Here is a 22,771-nt window from a genome sequence, read left to right as displayed (position 1 = left end):
GTGAGTTATGTATCAACAGAGTTATGGCTGGGCACCTTTCCAATCAGGTGAAAGAACGAAGCTCCTGACCCTAGTGTCCTAACTGAAAATCTCCCACTGAAGACCATGGTGTTGAGATCAGAAGGTAAATAATACATCCACTATAAAGTAAAGGCATTTAACTCATGACTGACAGATAACACCCCTGTTCGTTCCAAATGCATCTGCATCCCATGTGGATCAGCCCTGAATTTTCTACAGGGGAAACTAAAATTTCTGTTCTCCATCTTACTGGGCATGTTGCAATCCCGACACATACCCTCCCTAGTAAACAGAGAAACAACCGAGCAATAGCAACCAAATCCTGCCCACCAGTACTGCCTGCTGTAAATCAGGAGAGCTCAGCTGACTCCACCGGAGTGATGCAGAATAACAGAGAGCAGAGCTGAGCCCAAGTAATCTGTGATCTGGCAACCAATTTGTTTCCAAACAGCAAGTACCAGACAGAAGATCTTTTTCCCCAAGGAGGTGAAACAGTCAGACATCTTTTCAAGAAGTACAAACTGCCAAGAGATGAAATGGTGTCAAATTTGATCCCGGAACACTGAGAAAATTAATAAAGGTTAATGAAGCTTCAGTGTGGTGGCAGGAGTCTTTATTGACATCCAAAAAGGGAAAGCAGAGGAGGGAGAGGAGTGATTCAGAGATTTCCTACCAGGAGCCAGACTTTATATTCAGCAGCTTGGTTCATGGAAGAGGCTCATCTAGTTTATGAAAATATATTATTTCCCATTGCTGCTGCCTGAAAGCAGGACTTAAGAAACTTAGGAACTGGTCACGCCAACTTCTCTAAACCTTCCCAGCACTGACTGGTTGCAGGCTGCTGGCTGAGGGGATGGGATGGGGCAGTCACCTGACTGCCATCATCAAAGGAAAGGCACTGATAGCTGGACATCAGGGCTACAAACATCCTGCTACTTGCACACATCTTGTTTTTGTCTGGCTCTTTGCTGGAATGGAAAGGACCCAAATCATATGTTTTTAATAGCTACAAAGTCATGGGACTTGCCTGTGTGAGATTCATTTTTAAAAAAATGCCAACCTCTAACTATGTTTCCAATATCCAGTGTCTTCAGTTTGCTTAGGAGACAAGTTAAATTAGTCCCATATTTAGGACACATCACAAACTCCCTCCATTCCCACCACCCATTGCTGGCTATACCCATGCACTTTCATCTGCTCTGATTTAAGTCCTCTTCATGAAAGCATACAAATCACAAGAACACAAAAATTCTCCATCTTGATAGGCCTCCCAGAGACTTATTTAGGCTGGGAGGAGAAACAGAGGGTAGATGTGGAGCTTGGATGGCTTTGTCAGCTGCCCAGAGAAAGGAAGGTGACAAGGAAAACCTGAGAGAGAATATCACAGAAGTAGCTGCTGAGCATGGATGGATGGATGGACACAGAGATAGGAGGCAAGACAGAGGGAAGGAGAGAAGACCCCCTTGTTTTGATGAGGTACAGTTCTTTTTGATCACCTGTCTACTAGCTTCCAGAGATCATGAAATGAGGGAGTATAGTATTTCTATCTTGATCTTAGTGTGAGCACATAAATATAAATTAATCTAAGTGATTAGATGGGTCCAGTTCCTCATCTGTTATATTGGATGAAAAGGTCCTGGGTGCCACAGGAGCTGATTGTAGTATGTTGCCTCCAGCTGGGTACTTCAGTCACTCGTGCAACAGTTAAAACGATAGAAGAGAGTGGATTTCTAGGGCTTCCATGGTAATAATTTATAGCTCTGTAATCTCATAGTCCCAGGATGCTTATAACCTAAGAATACAAAACTCTGAATGTTCTGCTAAGAATGCAGAATAACATCTTGCTTGCCTGAATGTTGGTCTTTGCCAAGTACTTGGTATCTTAGAGCATCAGGCCTGAAGTAGCTGTGGGATTCAAGAGTTCTCACATACTTCTACATGTTTGGTTTTTTTTCTTTTTTCATCCTTCTTAGTTCTAGTGACACGCTCATTTTATGGAGGGGGGAGATGATTTTTGTCAGATTCTTGTCTTTTCCTGTAATATGCTCTCTGCTTACCCAGGGAAGTGGTTGAGTCACCATCCCTGGAGGTATTTAAAAGACATGTAGATGTGGTGCTTAGGGACATGGTTTAGTGGTGGACTTAGCATTGTTACGTTTATGGTTGGACTCGATGATGTTAAAGGTCTTTTCCAACCTAAATGATTCTATGATTCTATTCTATGATTCTAAAGATAAAAGAGAAATATAAAAGTTTTAAATGCAACCCTGGCACCCTGGATCTCATCTCACTAGTCTGACATCTCCTAATGCCTGATCCTAGTCTTGAAGGACTTGCATTATTTTCTTTGTTCCCTGATGGATATGACAAGCCTGTGCTGTTATTGCTCCTCCTATTTAAAGGCAATCAGGTCTAGAGGCTGAATGTGTGACCCTTTCAGCTTGCCCCAAGCTTCCCCCAACAAAGACTGCCTCTAAACCCATGCTGGGGTCACTCCACTACACAGGCAAGCTGCGTCCCCTTTGGAAAAGGTGTTGCAGAGAAGCACGTCTGTCTCCATTTAACACGGAGCATGGCTTAGATTTAACCTGGACAGTTGCCTTAAATATATGGAAAAATCAACCGTGGTTCTGGACAAAGGAGGGAGAAGCCGGGTCCTTTATGCACAAGGCAAAGTTGGTGCAAGAGATGCTTTGATGTGGGTTTAATGTACCTGAACTTGATGGCGTGGAGGTCACAAAATAAAGGTAGTGGGGAATTGGTTGGATTTCAGCAGCCTGCTTCCCACAATGGAGTCAGTGGAGAGGAGTAATGCCAGGATTAAAGGAAAACCTAGACTTGATTTACATCCCAGCTGTGTAAATGCCATGAGGATGGCACATTGTGGAAATACTCAGCACCTTGGAGAAGCTAGCATGAGGGCTAGAGGAATAATGCCCTTCAAGGGAACACAGAGATGTTTGAATTGCAAGCAAAGACAAGCACATGAGATTTTGGAAGAACAGAGCTCAAATGTGGATGCGGAGGATGATCTTGCAATGCTGGCAGTAGTGGGAAGAGGAAGCAGGTGACCAACACTTCTAATGAGAACATGTAATGTGTCAGACAGCACCTTGCAACACAACCAAGGGAAAAAAAAATAAATGCAGAGACTTTGCAGTGTTGTGGGCCAAGGTTTTAATGTCTAAGCATGTCTCATCAGAGCTACGCACTCTTCCCGCTATACTCGTCTCCTAAACAGGAGAGGCAAAGAAAATAACAGGATCATGAAAATTAGTCAGGCAAGCTGGGGTGGTGGGAATGAAAGGATGGATCCAGGCAAAGAGCGGGAAGGGATGATTAAAAAACTCCATTGGAATGGACTGAATGTATCTCAGTGCAGTAAAACTAAAGGAGAAGGTGTTGGCTATGGAGTTTCTGGGGCATCTAGCAGCTGCTAAAGGAGTAAAACCGAGAAGGGCAGAATCAGTAACAATCCCTAAAAACCAAGATCTCAGTGGATGTAGAACAGGGCAATTTTGGAGGCCACTGGATATATGGCAGTTGCACCAGGTAAGGAAATGGCCCAAAACATCTCGGTTTGAACATCTAAGACTCGAGAAAATGTCATTGGGTGAGATGTGTGACTCCCAGATGTGAAATGTCTGAACCACCATTAAAAGGGGGGACAGGATGAAGTCTCTGCAAGCAGCAGCAGGTACCGATAGGTCAAGATGTTTTTTCATCTTGCAATGAATTCTAGCCTGTCCTATGGGGAATGAAGATGCTCTTACACGTGCATAGGATATTTCAGCTTGGTGGTTGCAGCAAAAAGGTTATTTTTAATGAAAATCAGGGGTGGCAGAGACTGAGGCGCAGTATTTTGAATGACATGTGGAACACGCGTTTCTTCACACCACGAGCAGTTGCACAGCTGAAGGACTAGATCCTGAACCCTCTTGATGTTGAAAATCCAGCATGGATCAGCAGGACTGCACCGGTGTCACACTTCTGCACCTGATGGCAGGATGCGGCCACCTCTTTCCCAGCTTAGGGGAGACGTATCTGCCCAATGTGCATATTCATAAATGTCAGAGATGGTTTTGCATCGCCTCTGCCAGATGGGATGGCAGGGTTTCAGCTGGCTCCTCTGCCGATTTTCATTCCCCAGGAATAAATGCAGGCCACCTACATCTCTGATTGTTCTTGCATTTCTCCGGCACTGCCAAATTCCAGCGTCAGGGTCAGGCCCATGACATCCCCCCTTTGGTTTGGATGTTGTCCTGCCGCATTGCCCATCCAACCTCTCTGCGAAGACCCTCTGCATGCCAGGTTGTGAGCAACCACGGCTTTTAGCACTGTGCAGCCAAGAGGGGCCACCGGAGCACAGCGGGTGTCCCTTTCCATCCAAAGGGGGTGGACCTGGAAAGCTCCTCTGCAAGCACTTGCCACCACACTCGGGTTGGCTTTTTTTCCTCCCTCTATAAAACAGCAGCTCCTGGCCAAATCCAACAGATGGAGGAATTCTCCCCTGTCTGTGCTGGAGAGGAGGATATCACCAGGTCCTTTGCCTCTAGCAAGGAAAAATCAGAGTTACAACAAAAACTGAATGTTGTCCTTCAGATTATGTCTCTTGAGCTGAACAGCTGCCATGAAAAAAGGCTCTGCTTAAGCCAAGCTGTTGTTACTAGACAAAGTTTCCTTTCCAGTCTGGGATGAGCCTTCATTAAAGTTTTTCTTCAGTGTTTTACACCTTCGGGTTTTGCCCGTGTAGATAACTTACCTGGCTTAGTTGCTGTTGACCTTGGGTATGTATCCCTGGGGAAATTTAGCCAAATTAAGATCATCAAGAAAGAGATCCCATTACATGAAACAACAGAGATGGTAGCCCAGGTGAGTGGAAAAACATAAAGACCACATACAAGTGGCACCTGTGGAGTCATTGAGCTGTCCCTGTGCAGTGATTCAAACAACACTATGGCCTCCAGACAATGTTTTCAGACTCAGCTCTGGGAACCACGTGGCTATACCTATGTTTCAATGACCAATCTGCCAGAAGTCACACCTCTTGGAAAAATTGAGAACCACCATTCCCACTGCTGCATACTGAGACCCTCTGAAGGTCCACCTGGGGCAGTTCTGCAAGAGGAAGGATGGCAGGACCTGGAGAAGATCTGCCTGAGGTAAGAGCTGTGTGACAAGAAAGGTTAGATCCCTCTAGTGCATTTGCCATGGCCAGGTAAAATAAAACAACTAACGAAACCCTCACAGATCCTCTGCAAAAGTTCGTCTCAGCAGCTCCAGGGAGCTGAGTGGCAGCATCCAAACTGCTCCAGATGCTGTATAAGACTAAGACCTCTCCCTGCTTCTGGAGATCCAAATAAACAGCTGAAACACTCTTGTTAATCAATCACCCATCAGCTTATGAGCCACTTTGGTAGGAGTAATGAAGGAGAGGCTAAAGAAAAGAGATGGGCTTACCCTTGTTTTGAAGGTGGTGGTGATTTCTATGTTATTCTAACCTAACTTTCTTGGCCAGCAACTGATTTTATTTTTCAGTGGTGGTATTAGTTTCCTTGGACAAGTTTCGATTTACCCCCACAGCAAAGAGTGAAATATCAGGGTGCTCATCCCTGTTTTGTTTAGCTGTTTTATCAGGATTATAGATGGCCCTTTGGTCAAGGAAAATAGTATTTTTCCTGTTTGTTTTCTACTAGAAAATTAAGGTGTCAGCTACTCCACAATACCTGGAGAGCTAGTCAGGTATTATTACAAGCTACTGAAATGCTTCACAATTCAGGATAAAGATGTTCTTCTGTCCAGTCCTTCTTTTCTCCTTTTTTTTTTTTTTTAAATTAAAAAAAGTGAATTAGAATCTATTTAACTGCAATGTATAATGAACACTTAGGAAAATAACAGTTCAAGTGGAAGAATGAACAGCCTACTCATCCCTAACAAATCTATGAGCAAAAGTCAATATGAGAATAACAGTGACACATTTAAAACAGGATTTTTATTCTACTTTTAAATACTCTCAGGTTTTGGTACAGATCACAGTAAAGAGAAGGAAAGGATATGTGTAAAAAAAAATTAAAAGCCTTTCCTGGGTCAAAAGTACACCTCTTTTGGGCATGGCTGCAAAGGCAACAAGGGACAGATTCACTGAGGAGAGAGTTCAGAGCCAAATGCACAGCTTTTTGGTAGGTATGAAGAGATACAGGTTTATCTTGAGGTAGGACACAGACCTCAAGATGTGCAGGGACAAGTCTTCTTGAAAGATTAATTCTTCACATCTTCTCTCAAATGCTTTCCAGCTTGCCAGCCTGAAAGTATCACAATGGGGCTCAACAGTTTGTCTGCAAAGAGGCCCTTGGGAAAATTAATCAGAATTGACTTATTTATTTTAAAGGGATAAATCAATTTGTGCTGCTCCACTCTGTGGGCATCCTCTTTTTCCAAACTAGGGCCTTCCACTTAACTCAAGATCCTTTCTTCCCAAATAAACTCAACGGAACTAACCTCACTGCAATGTGGAGTAAGAGTTGACTGGGAATGTAATGGAAAGAGGACAAGTAGACAAGTGAAATCATTTATTGAATCATAGCCCCTTGGGTCACAACCAGGTTTTTCTGCACTTAAGAGTAGCTTTGCTGAATGTTGTGTTCTGGAAAAGACAAGTGAATAAATAGAGAGTAAATAGTGATTCATCCTTCACTGCTGTGCTCTGTGCAGTCAGTAGAGCTGAAAACCCTACCCAGACTTCCAGGCTCCGTGGTTGCCCACCATCTAACTTCATCCCTCCTTGCCACAGCAACCTCAGGAGATCTATCATGAAGAAGAACAAAGTTTTGTCCCTGGGGTAGATCAAGGGAAGATGTTATGCCCCTTATTCAGTGCTGGTGAGGCTTGACCTAGAAAACAGTGTCTAGTCCACCCCCTGCATCCAGTTCAAGAGGGTTGTGAAGGAAGCAAACAGGTCCCATGGAAGGCTTTGAAGATGGTTTGAGATGGGGATGGATGCCCTGCAAAGAGAGTCTGGGAGCTGGGTCCCCCCCTTGTTTGTCCAGCACAGGAGGGGCACTCTAAGGATGTTTTTTCGCGTGTTGTCCCATGTGCCCCAAGTTCAAAGAATGGCCACACCTGCAGAGCCCCCTCTACACACCTACAATGCCATCTTGACCTTCTTCTCCTTCATGGCATTGTCCACTAAGACCAGCATGGTCCTTCCTCCAACAACATTCAGGCATGCTCAGATCCCACAGCTGGACCTCCTTTCAGGTCCAGCTTCCAGGTCTTTGCAGTTTTACTCTCACTGCCCCAAGCTACAGTTACATTATGACTACAGAGTCACCTGCAAGTGTGGGGGATGTAGATTAAATATCCCTAGTGTGGGCGAACCTCAGAGGGAAATTAACAACTGTGAGTCAAGGAGATGAAATTTCATATACTAGGTTTCATTAAAAAAAAAAAAAAAAAAAAAGAAAAAAAAACTAATTGCAACATGATTTAAATTTATGGAAGTGGTAAAAAATGCATGAAATCATTTTAGCCCTTATTAGAGAAATATATTTATGTCCCTCTATTTGAACTTCTCCTTTATCAGGAGATACTTCCCTGCCTTTGAAGACAGTTGAACTTTCCCTAGTTATTTGACTAGTTGGAGGAGTTATTCAAACATTCTCTACTATGAATTTGAAATAAAAAGAAGGGAATAATTATAATCAGCCATTCATTTGCATTTGTTAGGCTGAGTTTCTTCTGCAGTTGTTTTTTCCTCTTTACCCCCCTCTCAACTCAGCTAACGTAAAAGAAGAACTGGGGATTGATGTGCTGGAGGTTCACCAGCTCAACCCATCGATATCTGACTGCTGACTGGTGTTGACAATCTGTCCCTTGCTCTCTGGAGAAGAGGACCTGGAAAGATGCTGCATTACAGGAGGAGAGTGAAGCCCTGGATTGTGTCTGTCTAATGACCAGATCTTTCTCCATATCTTAGCACTGTAGGTTTCATTTTGTAAAAGAAAGGAACAGCAACCCTGATCTTGACTGGGAAGGTGAATTAAGCCAAAAATAAGTAAGATTAGCATCTCTCTTAGCTGCATGATTTATTTATTTATGAGAGAGGCTCCAGCAGTCAAAGAAAAGCCTTTAAAGGTGTATATTGTGCCATCAGTGGCAGATTTATCACCAGCATATGGATACCTGATGTAAGCCTGTTTATAAATTCCTATAGATTAACCCCTACTCTTTGGGGTAAAGGTGTGTGTATTGGAAGACATGTGTCAGCACGTGTGCGTGTGCATGCGAGACCGCGAGACAGGCAGGGAAGGGCAGGGCCATGCACAGCCGAAGTCGCATGCGAAGGTCGACACGACCCTTCGGCAGTTTCGCCGTGCCTCTAGAGCATCCTTCATCATTTATGGCGATGAGGCCAAGCTCATCCTGGGAAGAGCCTCCCGCTCGCGCGCGTGCAAGGGAACATGCCTCCACTTACTATTGCATGCCTTCCTATTGCACAGCCGTCCTTCCTCCAGGACTCCCTCGCAGACAAGACCTTCGTTGGGAAGGGGCTTGCAGGTGCGCATGCGGGTCTGCAGGCCTCCCCCGCAGTCCTTGGTGCAGTCGCCCCAAGCTGACCATGGGTTCCAACCACCTGGGCAAAATCCAGAAAAGCCCTGTCAGCTTCGGTGAGAGCCCAACACCCAGGAAGCTGAGGCAACGCTGGCCTGGCAGACCCTACAACATACCCACTGCCAAGCCCTGAAACTGGGATGTCTTTGAATGTGGTAGGACTAGACACCATGGGGTATCCAGAAAGTCAAGAGATAGAAGGGGAAGGGAGAAGCATTCCCTTTTCATTGACTTCTCTTCAACTATTCCTTATCTTTAAACAGGGACTTTGCCTCCCTGGAAACCCTGTCCCATTTCTAACTAGTCCAGCTCTTTTGGTGCTTGCTGCAGCAAAGTGGTCCCCTCCTCTGAGAAGGCCCTCTGCCCATTTTGTGGCCTGTTGGCTCCTAATCCCAGAAGGCACTTGCAAAAACCACTTCCAGATACACATCCAGCATCGGTGAGGTTGTCTCTCCTCCCTCTTCCCCCACTCAAACACACATGTCTATGTGCAAACAGTACAAGGGAACTGGGAAGGGGCGGGAGTCCTACCACCCATTCCACCCCCAAAAGGACACTCCTTTTCCCCACCTGCAGATACCAGCAGCCACAGAGAGGCACTGGCTGTTCTTAAGGACAGGTTTGGTGTGGGAATGATATTCCTCTCTAGCACCCTTGCAACACCCAAGGGGAGCAAGCTGTGAGCATCATAAGATGAAGGTGCTGTTTTGACTTTCCTTCCCAGTCATCCTCAGTGCTGGTGTCAGCAACACGCAGCTTTCCCCCTTGTACCACCAGCTACAGCCCTGCAAGCTGATGGAGCCAGCAAGCCCCTTTCTGCAGGCATGACCCTATCACTTGCAGAAGGGAAATGCTGAACCTCTGCAGCCTTCTCCACCATTCATCTTTCCAGCTTGCTACCAAGAACAACCGGCCCTGGTGGGATGTCCATAAACATTGATGGCAGGGTGGACCATGAAGGCCATCTGAATCTGTCTTACCTCCCACAGTCCAAAGCCTTACAGCAGGACTCCTGCAGGGAGCCCAGGAAAACTGGGTTTCATGTTGTAAAAAGACAGCAGGGGATCATCCAGGCCCTTTGAGTGATGGATAAGCTGTCATATCCCTCAGTGGTCGATTCACTTCTTGTCGGCTATACACAGCAAGCTAAAATCTGCTCTGTAATAGGCCTCTGCTTCTAACAGCTGGTGACGGCTTTTGCTCCATCGTTTGCCCACCTCATGAGGAGGAGCAGAGGTGGCCCTTCATCCCAGAGGTGGCCACTCTCAGGTGGCTGCTTTTCCTGCTGTGTGTTCTTTCATCACCCACAGCTACCCTTGGAGATGCTTCAGGTCCAAGAAATTCAGCTGTGATATGCCACGCTCAGGCAGAGATAAAGATAATGAGCTAAAGATGTAGTTTTTTGAAGAGAGGAAACATTGGGAGAAAGATGAATGCTGCTTTTTAAAATAAAAATGAAATAAAGCCCCTTTTCTTTTTCTCACCAACAGTCAGAGATTTCAGAGATGCAAATGATCCATTTCAGCTGACTCAGCCTCCCTGTATTGCTATTTATGAGTCAATGGAGATCACGGCTGTCCTCTGAGCTGTGGGCTTCTCTGTCCCTACACACTCTAGGCAGGAAACCAACCCTGTCTGTGAAAAAAGATGGTCCTCAACAGCCCAGCTAGGTGCCAGATCAGAATACAGGGACATTACCAGCACCCCCTTGCACAGGGGTGGGCAGATACTCATCCACCTCCACAGCATAGAGCTGTGAGTTCATACTCTACTACCACCAGCGTAGCTGCACTCTAACTTTTGCTCCCAAGACAGAGTGAAAATAAACACATGCTCAGCAACATTCACACTGCTGGATGCAGTGGAATCTGCTTAGATACTTAATAATGAGAATAACATGGGAAAATAGAAAAGGATGGAAATGCAGGCTAGTGAACCTGCCAGCAAGGTGCTCAGAGATCCTGGCAGCAGTGCGGAAGATGCTATTGGCACACAATAAATATTTGACCTTGAAGGAGACTGTCTTTCCCTTGAAAGTCACTTTCTCTGCTGATTCCTTTTCTAAACAGCACAGGGAAACAGGCTTGTCTCTCCAATTTCCTGATGGGAGACAGATTGTGTTTCAGTTGCAAGAGAGGCCACTGGCATAATGGCAGGTAGCCTGATGCCTTGTGTGAGCTGATCAATAGGATATCTGTAACCAGAGACATTTAGGAGCTAATCAACTCTTTGCTTGCCCTTTTAAGGATGTCTTTCTTTACTTCACTCCCTTGCAGATTAGGAGTGGGGCTAGGGAAAGGAGAAAGTAGCTCCACACAAACCTTGGCTAAGTTAATGATTTATTTGCTTGGGATGTTTTTTGAGTCAAAATGCATAATTGCTCCAGTGTCTTAAAAGGTTTTTTTTGTATTGTGTTTGTAAGTAAAATACAGACTGATTACCCAGACTGACTGCCTGTCACGGTGTCCCCAGTTTGATGATGGGTTATTCAAACAGGTCTGCATTTCAGGATATAACCTATTATGATGACATTAACTCCTAAAAATATGTAGAAACAAATACTGCCTGGTCTCGCTACAGGAAAGAGCAGGGGATAGTGTAGGTTCCAGTCTTTGACTTCTTCTCACGCTGCTTATCCTCAGCAATGGGAGAACCAGTCAACATAAGACAAAAACCATAATGATTTCAAACTCTTAGCTGGAATGAGATCTCTTTATGAGGTTGAGGACAGATAATTTCCTCCCTCTCCTTATTCCTCAGTTTCCATCCCATTTCTGAGTACTAAAGAGAAGCTAAAGAAGTACCAGAGCACTTATTAAATCAACGGAGGCATTTATAGCCAAGACAAAGGTATTCCCCACTTTATGGAGTAGTCCTTTTTTATCATCAGGTTGTCCCATGGTCCTGACAAATGAAATACTGCATGTTATTTATCCTGTTTATTGGCTGTCAGATAAACCTTTTGAAATCTCCCTTCTTTTCCTGGGTCTACTCATTCACTGTTTCAAGTGATCTGTCTTTTTTAGTGGTGCTGTAAACAAGCGGTTAAGGGCCTATTATATGAAGTTATACCCATCCCATCTTTGAGGGGGAAAAAATGCTGTGCCATGAGTAAAACACTTGGGTTTTCTGTCCACTGCTTGAAAGTATCTGGCTGGTGGAAAGAGGTGGCTGGGTAATAAGAAATGAATGAGCTACCATGGCTGTGAAGCAGCTGAGCTGTGGTAACACACGGATGCTTTTAGCCCAGTGCAGATGCTGCAGAAGAGACACGAGCGGGATTTTGTCACTGCAGTGGCTGCACACATGCCCCATCACTCAGTTCATCAGGAGTGATTTGCTGAGTTGCCACAACCCTCATGGACTCTCCATCTTCTACAAAACTTTCATTCCCACCTCTCTGTCACACAATTCCCTGCTTTGCCCCTTCTTGCATTTCAAGCATGGGGTTGAAGGAAACCTTCCTGATGTTGGGAAGAGAGCAACCCATGTGAAATACAATGCAGAATCCCACTGAAGTTAATGGGACCTTTTGCAGATAGTCCCTTTTGCCCCTGGAGTCCCATTTCATCAGCTCTCAACAAACTGCTGCACCCTGCTGATCGATGCGGGTTGAGTTGCCATCTGTCCTTAATCCAGAAATAATGAGTCTGCTGCAACTGCGTTATGAAGGATTTTGCTTTTCAAAGGCACTGACTCCTGTGAAGGTCACACACCCAACCCGGTCCCTCTTAGCAAAGTTTTGCTCAGCTACAGCCTTGCAGAACTGCAGATCTTTCTCACTTTGCTCTTTATTCCCTTTTACTGGAGCAGCTGTGTCTCGTACTTCCGTCTCCAGAGATTCCTATCACAATCAGCAGCTATCACCGGAATCACATAGCAAGGTTTAGCTTGTATTTTTTTATATTTTGAGAATCGTCCTAGCTCCTAGTATGAGTTTTGCAAAGGCGGCTCTTGCACATAAGACTGTTGCTCATGGGACTATTTTGAGTGCTATGGAGACTGTCATTCAGGGAGGCCTTTAATCCAGTTTCTAAAGGGGTTTTTGATCCTCCTCAGTCGGTTCTTATCATGATCACATACTAAAACAAATTACTTTTCATGCTAGACTGACCCAATGCATTCTAATTCTCCACAGTTAAATGAAGAAAATTTCAAGATGGTCAGAATCAACTGGCAAGCTCATATTTGGCATTTCTTGTTCTGAATCTTAAGCAGAGATGCCAAAACAATAGGTCTTTCCTACTACAAATTAACTGAGAGAGCTCCGCTTAGATGCCTCGTCCAAACACCCTTGATCTTTGGGAAGATTTGCATCCCGATCCGGAGTTTATCTTTGCAGCTGACAGCTGCGATGTGTCTCAGATACCAGTCAGTCAATCATGCCTTTTAATTTAACAGCAATGCCTTAAATTAGATGACAGTGACAACAGCAAAAACTAAGGAATCAACACAAAACAATCAATAGAGCACAGCAAAAGGGTCTTTGCTGACACACTACATCCATCTCCGATTTTGTTTTTTTGCATTTAGCCTCCCACTGACCCCAGCTGCAGACACTTCTTGTTGGCAGCTCTCTCAAACTCGGCAGGCCAGGACATCTTGTGTCTGAAAAACATGCCGAGACTACATAAAGCCACCACAGTTCTGTGTGCTAGCACTGGAAATATTTGTAGTGGACCTTATATTACAGTATCTGAGGGTCTGAGAATCATCAGCAGTTCACAAATGAGTGAAAAAATGTTATTTCTTATGCAAACAGAGGGAAGGATGCTGAAAGGAAATTAAGAGTGAGACTGTCTTATACCATCTGAAAGTTAAATTTGTTATATAATGGGGAAAGCGAAAGAGCTGCTCCACAGGGTTTTATCACTTTCATTTCTTACTATACTGGGAAAGAGCAAGTCCAGAAGGGACTATTCTGAAGACAGCCTTCTATTACACAAAACAGTGATCTTTCCCTGGAGAGCCATACATTCGGTTTGTTAATTCTGTGGAAGAAAGGAAAAAAATCTTTCAGGAAGATGTCCCCTCCTCATGCCCCATATGATGACCTATGGCAGCACAACTGAGTTGCTCCAGTGGTTCATCCTCTGCCCTTTCAAAAATTAATCCCATGTAACATTTACCTGTTCTGCAGACTGTGCACACTAATATCAAAACTAACCCCTCCAAGTTCCCTAAAAAGCAAAATAATTCATTCCAACTCTTGTCTACAGCCTTCCTTTTTCAGATGTCAAAGCTTTTGATGAATGATGTATGAACATGACACCTCCATTATTGATCTAGTGAGAAAAAAAATGAAAAGCCTGGGGGTAAGTGTTCTCTTCTGCCCGCTGTCCATACTGTGTGTCATGAGGTCTCTTAGGTTATCTGGCTAATGACAAATTTATTAAACACAAAGACCCAGAGATGATCAAAGAAACATGACAAGCAGAGATATCTTGGTAACCTACTGAGTGGAAATGGACTACACACAAAGAGCACCCTCTAAGGAGATGGATCAGTCCCTTGTGTGAAACCCACTGTTGTGAGCCATTGTGAAAGACACTGTTGGGTGCCATGAAAACCAAGAGGGTCCCTTGCCTAAAAGGCTATAGGACTTATTGTCCTATAGAGAAAAGAGAATTTGAGATGAGAGTTTGGGGCTTGCACAAAACTTTTTATGGGAATCTCAGGGGTGGGGTGAAGGGAAGGCTGATCTGTGTACAAACCACTAGCAAACTTCAAGCTAGACTAGCCAGCAAGTAGGATAAGGGAGACCCGAGAGAGGGGCATCGATCTGCACAGCCAGGTTCATCCTTTCTGTGTTGTGTGTGTGTTTACCTCTGACAAACTCTATATTAACAACAGCCATAATCGTATATTAGAAGATAGGTGGGGGTGGGAAAATGATGAAGGTGCTATAAAAGTTCATGAGTGACCAGGGCAACATAACCAGGGAATGACTGTTCATTGTCTTTTCCAATATTGGAACTGAGGGGTGTCAAATGAAACTAGAGGGAGCCAGATGAAAAAATGAGTGAAGGACACAATTCACAGACAGAGAGCACTGTCAAACTGCAATGCTTGTCACATGAAAAGGTACCAGAGTTTTTATGAATAGAAAAAGTAACTAGGGAAATGCATGAAAGAGAACCCCACCAAATGCTATTAGATACAAAACCAGCAGCTCTTGCTCAGAAGGTCTCTGGGTTGCAAGTTGCTGAAGACTAGAAGGATGCTGTCTGCTTGTCTTGTTCTGCTATTCTTCCTTGGGAGCCACTGCTAATGAGAGTGTATTGAGCCAAAAGACCCTGGATCTGGCCAACAAGATGGTTTCTGGTGCTTTCCCAGTTGCTTGGCCTCTTCCTACTTTAACTTTATTACAATGAATCTCTTTCACAGAGGTGTGCTCAGAGAACAGGCAGCTGAAGGTCAAGCCAGTATTCCCCACCACCATTAAAAAAGCTGCTCAGATCACTCACTTCTGGGTACCCAAATAATTGATGTGATTTTTCAAAGCTGCTGAGTGGTTGAGGCTGTCATTGATTTCCGTAACATGCACAAGTCCCTGCAAATGAAGGTAACAAGGCCCAATTTAGACGAACATTTAGGACCAGCTTCAGCATCTCCCTGCTTTGCAAATCACTTAAGGAGGATGGAAATGTGGCCACAGTGCTCAGCTTTCAAGGAAACCCAGCATAAAGCGGCGCTTATTACATGAATCCCCACAAATGAAACACTAGGGATAAAGAGAGATTATTTATGTGGAAATAGTGGGGGAGGTGGGCAGGGAAATGAGAAAAGGAATGTTTAGTCAGGAGCAGGAGATCAAATAAGACTGTGGAATAGTCTTCCCCTAAGAAAGCCGTAGAGGCCTAATCATTTAACTTATTTCAAAGTGGAGCAGGCAAAATATCAGAGAACAGACTTGTGAAGAAAAATCCAGCATGCACCACCGGGGAGGAATGAAATACTTTCCCGCCCTGAACCTCTCTGATACTGCATAAATCATATCAGAGTTGAGTTCACACACTATTTGCTTCTTCAGGTTATTGCAGACCTTGGTGCAAAGCACAGAGGGGATGTATTAGCATAGACACATGCATGACTCTGTATGGTGATTAATATGTGAACACATTAAAATCTAACTGTGTAGTCCAAGTTGATTGAAACCTTTCCTGATAGGAGTGTCACTATCTATTTCCATAAAAGCTTGTTCAAAAAGGAAATCAAAGAAAAGCTTTTGTGACGTTTCCTTTCATGTTCCATCTGTCCTGACTTGAAGGACCTCAGTTTCGCCAAAGATGTTTTCACCTTTGAAAATGTATAAAGCACCTGCAGAACACTGCATAAACCCATAAATGCAGTGACATGTTGCAATGCCCAGAGCTTTGCAAGCCCCGTGCAATTTCAGCTTGTTTCCTGAACAGCATTTCCAGCTGAAGGATTTCTATGGTCCCCAAGACTGCAGTTTCTCAATCCTCCACAAGTTACAACATATTTCTTTTCACAAGAGCCCTGCAAGGCAGGTCTGTGCTATTATTGCCTCTGCAAGATGAACTGGGGAGGAGCTGAAAAGCCAAAAAGACTTGCCCGCAGTTTCACAGGACACTTGTTGTACAGCACAGACAGAAGTTAATTTTTTCTTAAGGTAAGCATCTTCCAGGAGGACATAGAGTAAATCACCCAGGAGGACAACCCAGGAGTCAGGTGTCCCCCGCTCAGAGCAGTTTTGCCAAGGAGACGCTGCTCTGCAGACACTATTCATGACTCACAGCACTCCTGGCTCCACTAACTGCTCCCAAGACAGAGCCAGAAATACGAACTCCAGCGCAATGCTGAGGCAGCCGCCTTGGCAGTTATTAAACCAAATATTTAATGACGTTTTGATACACACAGCCAAACCCTCCTCACACAGAGATGTCAGTAGTAAGGATTTTGCCTGGAAGGGGAACGGAAGCAGTTGAAAACCACATGAAAGTGCTCGGTGTGTGTGCACCTCTGAGGAAGGCTGGCGAACAAGCAAGTTGTCAGCAGGCATTTCTCCCTTCGGTGTCCTCTCCTTTGCAGAGCTGTCGGTTACACTCATCCTGCAGTGGGAAGATGCTAATCCTGGCTGCCTTGCTGGGCAGAGACTGCCTTTACCAGCTCTTCCTTTGACACATTGTTAGTGTTTTTCACTGCAGAAAGGAGCAGGCTTTAGGCTTGTTTCTGTGTGTAGTTTCCGTCTCTGTCTTTTATGAAGTCCCCTTGTTAAGAGAGGGGCAGACAGAATGGTCAAGTCACATACCACTTGGGCAAGGTCAGAGAAATAATCTGGGGGAGTTAAATGCTGATGTGTGTCTAAGGGGTTAGGACGTAGAGCAGAGAGGAGCTTATCTGCAAGCTAAAGTTGGGGGTCAATAAGGACTACATGCCCAGGGAGCTCAGGAGCTCATTTTGCTGAGAAAAGATACCCAGCAGTGTCCAAAGACAATTAAAGCATCCCTTGGGAGATATGCTGTCTGAACTGGATTGCTTGGGATCAGAAATTACATTGTACTGGTGAGCATCTGGGACCTTTTATTGGGTTGACCACACCCACTGGGATCAGGAATGACGTTATGGATTAATGCCAAGACCAAACTGAGAGTGGTAGGATCCACTCCCAGACTTGACAATGATGGGAGGAAATAACATAGAGCTATGGCTGCACTTGAGGTGTCCAGAGTTAGTGATGGGGTCACTGTACAGGTCATGAAAATGAGAAATGAATCTGTCTGCCTTCTACCCTCCTCTACCAGACCCTGTGCTTCAAAGGGAGCCAAATAGAACTACAAAATAGTCAGCGAGATGCAACATCTTCCTCTTTTTACAGGGATTTGGGGTCTTTGATTGGACCATGGTGGGAAGGGGAGGAAGGTTTCCATGCCAAATCCCACTGTGTTGGGAAGGGATTTCCCTGCTGGACATGCTGTTCCCAAAGGTGTTAAAAAAAAAAAAAAAAAAAAAAAAAAGGGAAATCTTTTAAGGCATTAATTACCTGTAGGATAGAAAAGATCAGATTAAGTTGTAACCTTGAAATTTCTAGTGGATGCAGACTTGGCCTGGGCAGAGTTTACCCTGAGTTTGTACATGATTGGTAAATACCAACAGTAATAAAGGATGTGCACACAATTTAAAGGCACTGAGTAGCATACCTGGCCAGATCTTTCCCTGTATGTAGTCATGAGCTGCAGAGAAATGCAAGATTTCACCTCTCTGGTCTCTGAAGGGCATATGAGTTATGCTGTGAGCCTCTGAAACACCTCATATCCTATTGCTAGTCATTTTCCACAAAACATATCTGTTTCTTCTCTGGGACACCAATTACAGTGGTCTATCTGGTAGGAGATCCGGTCCTTGGCATCACAAATCTTGAAGTTAGCCATGAAGTCTTTCATCCCTTGGTCTTTGCAGGGTCTCTTTCTTTTATCTGATGTTGAACAGTCAGTATTACCATTCTGCTTGCTCTCAGTCTGTATTTTTCTGACCATTAATTGAGCATTATTCAATGCTCTGATTAATTAGAGTATTTTGGAAATGGAGGAACATGTTTCTTTGAATCTGCCAGTGTTTAAGGTAAGAAACAGGATTCTGAGGGATGAGCAGATCCACCTTGGGAATCCTATCTGCAGAAGAATGAAGGGCATTTTTTATATAGCAAACACCTGCAGTCAGTGACAATGGTTTCCTCAGTGCATCCCATGGGCAACTGGGACCACCATGTACTGTCCATGAGAAGGCAAAGATATGTTCCAACTGTTGGAGGTACCCAAATGAAAAGCTGCCACTAGATTGCTTCATGAGAGTTTAAGGAGTCAGCAGTAGCAGTTCTGCATCTGGGATAATGACCACATGATATCCAGCATGCTTTAGCATCAAGGGCAAGGAATCAATATCATCAACCTTGATCAACATTGTAATTAAGAGGTTAGTATTGATCTTTTGACATTGATGCTAAGGTGTGGTAGGTGTGTGAGTCATTAACATTGTTGCTGGCAATCTGAAGATGGGGCACTGTAAAAGAGACTGCAGGCACAGCAATTCCCTCACAGATCCCTTAGAGACACTGGGTTATAATGATTAAAGCTATTCTCAGCCTGATTCATAAACAACTGTTCCCAAAGTCATCACCTTTTCTATCAATGGTGAGAGAGGATTACTCACACATGCCTGTTATGTCCCTTCAAAGTCCCAGAGTGACACAAGGAAATGCAACTCCATCTGGTCCTGCAGGCAGCAGACTTGTGGTCTCATCCTGTGTTTATATCCTGAAAACTAAATAGGAGTTGTTTTTCATAATGGCTTGATGCAGAATTGCCTGTGTGACCATGTTACCTTGCTATCAGTGAGGTGTCCCTCTGATTTCTCTTGTTATGACCACTAAAAGAAAGCTTTTTCCCTAATGAACATCTGAAGCATCTTCACTAACGTTTTCTAACCCTGAGTCTGCTGAGCCAGACCCTGATGCCCTAATCTTCAGCCAACAGAGATCAAGGTCTGTCCTTCTTAAAACCATTCTTTCCTACAGACAAACCTGACATGAAATTCCCTTGGTCTGAGGTCCTGTTTAAGAAAAGAAAGGCACAGTATTGAGAGATTATATTAGCACAGATGATGAGGAGATGCCTTGAAGGCTCAGCATTTACCCAGGCATTTATAAATGACTTTTTCTCTTATTCATATCTGTCATTTATATTCCAGCAGTGTTAAGAGGGCTTGAGAAAGATGAGAGCTGTCCTGGGATTGGCACTCTGTGGGCATAACAGTCACAGACTAGTCCTTGATCCTAAGAGCTTGCATTAGGCAATGCCTAAATACTGCTGTGATTGGTACTACACAGTGAGAGAGTGTGCATGGAGAGGGACGAGAAGAGTGGGTATATTAACAGATATACAGAGATTCAGACTACTTCACAAATTGTTGACCGTACTTAAAAGTTAATTATCGTGTTTGTTAGCTATTTTTTCTATGAGAAAAGACAGACAAACATCCCTGAGCTATAAGATTGTCTGCACAAATGGGTGGATTCTGAACAGACCAAGGATGTTATTTTCCTCCCAGCACATTCCCCAAAATTGAGTGGAAATTAATCCGTACAAGAATAGAGAATAGAGACTGATGGTGGATTTCTCTGCATCCTTTTTTCCTTTTGTCACCATTGGTGCTCAGAGGAGTCAGGAGTGGTTGGGTTATCACCGATTGCCAGGACTATTCAGGATGGAGACCCAATACACCAGGCGATTCATTTTCCTCCAACACTCCATGAAACTAGAATAATGTCTAAATCCTGTCTGCATAACCACATGAATACAACCCCTGGAGTTCAACCCTGCTCTCCATTCCTCTCTCCATGACTCATATCTGAAGCCATCAGACACACATGGCACATGGTGCCTGTTCCACATGGCATAGAAGGATCACAGTGCTCAAGTCCGGGTGAGAGCTGCAGTCCCCTCAATGCCCAGACTGATACCTGTTTGACTCTGGCCTCTCTTAACATAGTTTAGTCCCATCATTTCTCTCCCTGCAGGTGTCCACACAGTCTTTCTGATAAGTACAATCCAACACCTCCCCTAGAAATACTGGCTGCTTGTCCAGCAATTCTCACTTCACGCAAAGCAAACGACAGCTAATAATTATATCTACTAATTACAAGTGACTGCTGCTGAGGAGTTGTGTCGTATTTTATCTTTCTCTGTGGTCATCTGGGATGGTCTGTGATGACCAAAAAACAGAAAGCTGGGTGAAGGACAGATCTGCACTGCGTGGATTCAGAGGGTTCCCAAATGTCTCAGGTTGGATATATCTTTTTTGAGCACATCAGTATGAGCCAAGAGCAACACCTACTGGCCAAGCTGTTTAGTAAGACCAAGCGCAGATCTGGCACAACCTATGGATTTTACAGACAACACATCTGTGAGATATTTTTAGTTAGCACCCAAACACAAAGGTTAGCACCAGCACTTCCCAGCTGTGGGAGCTGTCATCAAAGCAAATATCTCAGCCCTGCACACCTGGACCTAGCTCATATCCATGCTTAATCTGAAATTTGCTGCTCAAGCCCACTGTGTCCTGGGTAGTGTATCTTGGTAGACAATATGTGTGTATCTCTGTTTCTTCATAACACAGCGCTCCTTGCACTTCCCTTAAAGTGTTTCTGGGCTGAAGCAGTCTGAAGGTGAGTAGCAGTCCATCTATTGCCACCAAAGCTGCAAGAAACTTACAGAGGGGGTTATTCAAGCAGTCTAATTTTAGACTTCAAAAATAAAGGGTCCAAATTTGGAGGTTAGGCCTGTTGGTGTGTCTTCTGGTGTGGGCAGTAAGAGCTAACAACATGAATGTGTATACTTCAAGGTGGGGGCTCAGCATAAAAAATGATGCCAGTAAAGCTGGATTATGAGTAAAGATGAGAGGAAGATGCTTCACCCTCCAAAAAAGTCTGTTCATGTATGTTAAATTCAGTGTTGTTATCAGTCCTTGTTCTCCCTCACCCTCAGCCTCTCCCTTCACAATCCTCAGAAGGGAGTGTGGGAATGTGTGTCAATGAGAGAGAGAAATCAGTGAAGCTACACCCAAAAAATGGAAGCAAAATAAGAGTGTGAGTTCATCTTACTAGGAAGACTGAATCTAAAACTCATTAATAACAGGCATAACTCATGCCTCCATCTCTACGGCCTGGAGGACAGGGCTATTTGGGCATTGATGGGTGAGCAGAGCTCTAAGGAACTCCAAATCAATTACACATAAAATACAATTTCCTACCCTCAAGAGAGCCACTTCTCCCTGCAGAGCAAGATTTAAAGGGACATAAGAGTGAAGCAACTTGTTCTATATTTTGAGCTCACTGTAAGATCACATACAATCCTCCAAAGCATTGCCAGAGTGGTCAACATCTCAGCTAATTTTAGAGGTCTATTGTACAGATGTGTCTATCTGAGCCCTTCATAATTAAAGAAGGTAAATAAGCACTTTTAGGGTGTAGGCTATCTATTTCACCATCTTGCTTTAGAGTGAGATGAATCTCACCCCAGAAATGCCTGTTTCTTTCTGTTGATTGTAGAAGGAGACCAGATAGTCTCCTTAGACATCGAGGATATCATTTGGTCAGAGGAATCCTTCTCACACAGCATGGGGAACTGAGAGATGGCAGAGAACCGCAAGTGGTTAAAATGAGCAGCAATCACAATCCAAAACTGAATAAAATGAGAAGAAACAAGCCTGCCTGCTGCAGGCAGGTGGTGAACTTGCTCTATATAGGTGTCTTGCCTGCTGACTCACAGCCACATCCAACTGTCCATTTAGCAGTCTCCTTTCAGGACAAGGTGTCCAGGTGTTCCTTGCAGACAAGGTTGAAACTGGGACACCTGGGGTCACTAGGGCGACATGGTCTTCAGAGGGGTAGGGACCAGCAGCATCACAGGACCATAAGCCTAGTAACTCAGGATTTCTGGCCAGGCTTGATGTAAGTCTGGTGGATGATCTCTGAAGAGTCAGAGATCAGAGACAGCTCTGTTCCCTAAGCTAGTGAAGGTCTCTGATCATGATGGGGAATATGATGACATAGGAAGGTGCTGAAACTGGGGAGGAAAGGCAATTTTTTTTCTTTTTGACCATGATCTATAGACACAGATACCAGCCAGAAGCAGTCCTGTGTATATTTTGCTGAGCCTGGTGCAACCCAAACCCCATCAGACCCCTAATTTCCAAGCATCAGCCAGAAAGGGACCATAACCAAAGCCACCTCCTTGCACACACATTGGTATTTGTCAATGTAAGCAGGTAAGGCAGAGAGACAGATTCATCTTCTGCTAGATTCTAGTCCATAGATGATAGCACAGCGAAGTCCTTGTTAGGCCCTTTTAGGCTCCTAGCACCTCATGGGGAGGACAGGAAGGTTCTCACAAGGAAATGCATCACCCAACTCCTCCAAACTGCCTCCAGGACTAGCACGGAGAAATGGTGGTGAGTACCCAAGGACAACGAGAGTGGAATAGGACCCGGAAGATCAGGATTAAGGTTCATTTTACTTATTCTTGACAATGCCTGGCCTTATCAGCTGCTTTGTGGTTGTCAAAGTGATGTCCACCTGGTTTCACACTCAAGTTTATAGACATGGCTTCAGCTCAGCACT

At 44.4% G+C, this 22,771-nt stretch overlaps 1 protein-coding gene across 5 annotated transcripts in view; it reads right to left on the bottom strand.

Annotated features, from left to right (window-relative positions):
- Nucleotides 1–22,771, bottom strand: part of ADGRB1 (adhesion G protein-coupled receptor B1) — a 283,323-nt gene that overhangs the window by 152,089 nt on the left and 108,463 nt on the right. For all 5 annotated transcript variants that reach the window (XM_074888977.1, XM_074888979.1, XM_074888990.1 and 2 more), the window contains exon 3: nucleotides 8,495–8,653. In XM_074888977.1, coding sequence (XP_074745078.1) covers nucleotides 8,495–8,653 — 159 coding nt within the window. The remainder of the gene's footprint in view (nucleotides 1–8,494; nucleotides 8,654–22,771) is intronic.

The sequence above is a fragment of the Strix uralensis genome, chromosome 1, assembly GCF_047716275.1.
Source record: "Strix uralensis isolate ZFMK-TIS-50842 chromosome 1, bStrUra1, whole genome shotgun sequence".
Taxonomy (NCBI): Eukaryota; Metazoa; Chordata; class Aves; order Strigiformes; family Strigidae; genus Strix; species Strix uralensis.
The sequence above is the reverse complement of the archived record's forward strand: the minus strand, read 5'-3'. Positions and strand labels throughout refer to the sequence as shown.